The sequence below is a fragment of the Loa loa genome (genome assembly GCF_000183805.2).
Source record: "Loa loa unplaced genomic scaffold supercont3.94, whole genome shotgun sequence".
In the NCBI taxonomy this organism is placed as follows: Eukaryota; Metazoa; Nematoda; class Chromadorea; order Rhabditida; family Onchocercidae; genus Loa; species Loa loa.
This window is the reverse complement of record NW_018108274.1, coordinates 132,011-134,793: the sequence shown is the minus strand read 5'-3', so window position 1 is coordinate 134,793 and position 2,783 is coordinate 132,011. Positions and strand designations below refer to the sequence as shown.

The window sequence follows — 2,783 nt, the reverse complement described above, 5'->3', positions numbered from 1 at the left end:
CTATATATATATATATATATATATATATATATATATATATATATATATATATATATATATATGTTCTTAAACCTCTTATACCATCTTACATATGCCTGTTTTAGGATGCTCGTTTCCTACTGAAATGGATTTCAAGGATTAACCTTATTGCATGTGCCCAAAATGAAATTTGTGCAATTATACTTATGGTATTTTCTTTAAGTACTGATTAGATTATCAAACAAACGAAAGAAATATAAGTTTTATCTATTCATGTCTCTTTAGATTATCGACTAAGAAATCAGAATTTATTTCCCTATTAGAAAATTGGTACTTATGTTATAGAGAAATCAAATTACAGTTACTAGAACTCGCCGTCGCTTTTGATGGATGTGAATTACAAAACTGCATACGATCGGTTATCGGAAGAGTCGAAAATGGGAAACATTTCGAAAGATGGTATTGGTTTTCGTGCAGCGAAATTACCTTAATATTGCAAGTATACAAGCCAACTTCATTTCATGCACTTTAAAGTCATATACAATCCATAGTTCATCTCGATACCTACTTCAATCTCAGTCACTAGTGCCTTGAATTTAAAGAGTTGGAAATCATTTGCTTCAAAGAATAAAAATTGTTATTGGAAGGTGTTGTTGGTCATCTCATTTTGAAAACTTTGAAAATTAGCAGCTAGTTGGGTTGTAAATATGGCATTAGTGTTTAATTTATATTGAGATGATTAGTCTAGTTCTTTTCAGGTGCGATTACAACAGGTTTTTGTTTTTAACATTGCTTCTTAAAATCAGATATCAATTCATCGCTTCATCCGTGGAAGAATTTATTTTGTCAGATGCTATATTGGTTTTCAGACCTTTAGCGAAATGGATTGCTGAAGAAGTCGAAGTTATGTTTATTATAAAACAGCTAATTTGTGTATATTTCATATTTTCTGAAATATTTAATCCTGCTGAATTAGCTTTTCCTAGCACATGTTTGAAGGTTGCATGAATTTTTTTTTCACTAGTTCATGTGCATATGCGAGCACTATCTTTTATTTCAGAACATTTCTATATTACTTCAATTTGTTTCAGTTTGAGGAAAGCATTAACTTAGGCTCAATAATTAGTAGGAATTACTTTAGATGGCAAAATTCCCTTTGAAATCAAAAATCTGCTGATAAACAATAGAACTCTACGCCTTGAATTCTGGCGAGCACTATCGAAGTCAACTACTGCAAAGTTTATTGAAAGTGAAATGATTCAGTTAGCAGTCCGAGACATTCGAAATTCAGGGCCATTTGTACAACGTTATGTAAGTTTGCTCTAAATAGAAAAGTAAGCGAGAAGGTAAGAGCGGTAAATATTTACGATATTCAAATTCTTTCTCCTTGGAAAATTGTTTTCAAACCGTACAATGAATATGCTTGATGCATTGCAGATTTTAACATTGTTTCTGAATAGCGGAACGGCAGATCTAGCAGAATTATTTGATGCGTGTTTTCTAAAGCATTTCCTTCACGAGCTGATTATGATGACAAGGTTAGATATATTTTAGAATTTAATGTGGCGGTGTGAATTTCAATTGGAAAGCATACCCAATGCATTCATTTCAAAGCTACGGGAGCTTGATGCATTGTATTAAAATTTCTCACAGATGATCGTAATGTAAAAATTTTCACATTTGCAGCATCATGTGGAATATAAGTAGTATGTTTCGAAAGATGTTTTGTTCATATTTTGATAAAATTTAATTTATCATAGACAGAGCAACCGACATTTGGCAAATCTGCTCCTTATAAAACTGGATCATAATGAATGGCGTTTTGAATGGTTGTATAGCAGTGCCACTAACGATGATCAAAAAGTTCAGTCCATAGCTGTTCGGGCTTTGGAATTGCTCTTGAAGAAAGGTTTTTATTATGTGTACTCTGACTTCTGACATAATCTTTTTCCTCAGAATTTATAATATCAAACTTCTAATTGTTAGGTAATCTGGATGTTCAACTATGTAAAATCATTGTTCTGCTCTTGAAGAGCGAGAATGAGGCGATCAGAGAAAAAGTTTGGTTTTTTTTTTTTGTCTCATGACATGTGTTGCGACACTTTTTATCATTTGTTATGCATTTGTATTTTACATGGGTTTTTCAGAAAAAAATATTAAATACTTGCAAAATCAATTTCGAAATGGTAATGTGAAATAACTTTGTTTAGTATATAGGTATATTAGTAGCATTGAGATTGTTGCTATCATTAAATAGAATTTTAGCAATTAAAGCATAAAATATGGTTTTTGGAAAAACGTCTATGTGAATTTCGTCACTTTCGACTCTTGTCTTCCTAAACATAAAAGACAGTTTACAGATGGCAGAATTATGTTCTCATGTGGTCAATTTGAAAATTGATTCACTGAATCCGGAAATTTTATTCTGGTGGTTCGTGCAGTGTTTCCCCGAAGTTGAAGAATTTATTAGCGAATATGGTAGTTTTGATAGTAATGAACATACTCATCTTTTTGATGCATGCGTTTCAAACCCGTATACTGAGGCAGTTCCAATCTGTATTGAATATTTAAGTAGTGTGCTGCAATTATTATGACTTGTAATTATTTGCTTGTCATTCTAATTGTTGAAATATTTGCAACTATTTCGTTATTTTTGTAAGGCTCAATTTTTTAAAATGTATTTCAAATTTTGATCAGTATGAGGAAGACTTTCCAGCTAATTGGAAAGAAAGCTTGGATCGGATAAAATAGACTGCAATGTAACGGGAACTTCGGTAATTTTCCCGTAATTAATGTTAAATTTC

At 31.5% G+C, this 2,783-nt stretch overlaps 1 protein-coding gene across 1 annotated transcript; it reads left to right on the top strand.

Moving 5' to 3' along the window:
- Positions 1-1,233: 1,233 nt before the first annotated feature.
- On the top strand, positions 1,234-2,573 carry LOAG_12113 (hypothetical protein; the record flags this gene model as incomplete). Its single annotated transcript, XM_003147627.2, has 5 exons — positions 1,234-1,290; positions 1,417-1,517; positions 1,740-1,888; positions 1,966-2,039; positions 2,340-2,573. The coding sequence occupies 5 exons, from the start codon at positions 1,234-1,236 to the stop codon at positions 2,571-2,573; spliced, it is 615 nt and encodes a 204-aa protein (XP_003147675.2).
- Between the last annotated feature and the right edge of the window lie 210 nt (positions 2,574-2,783).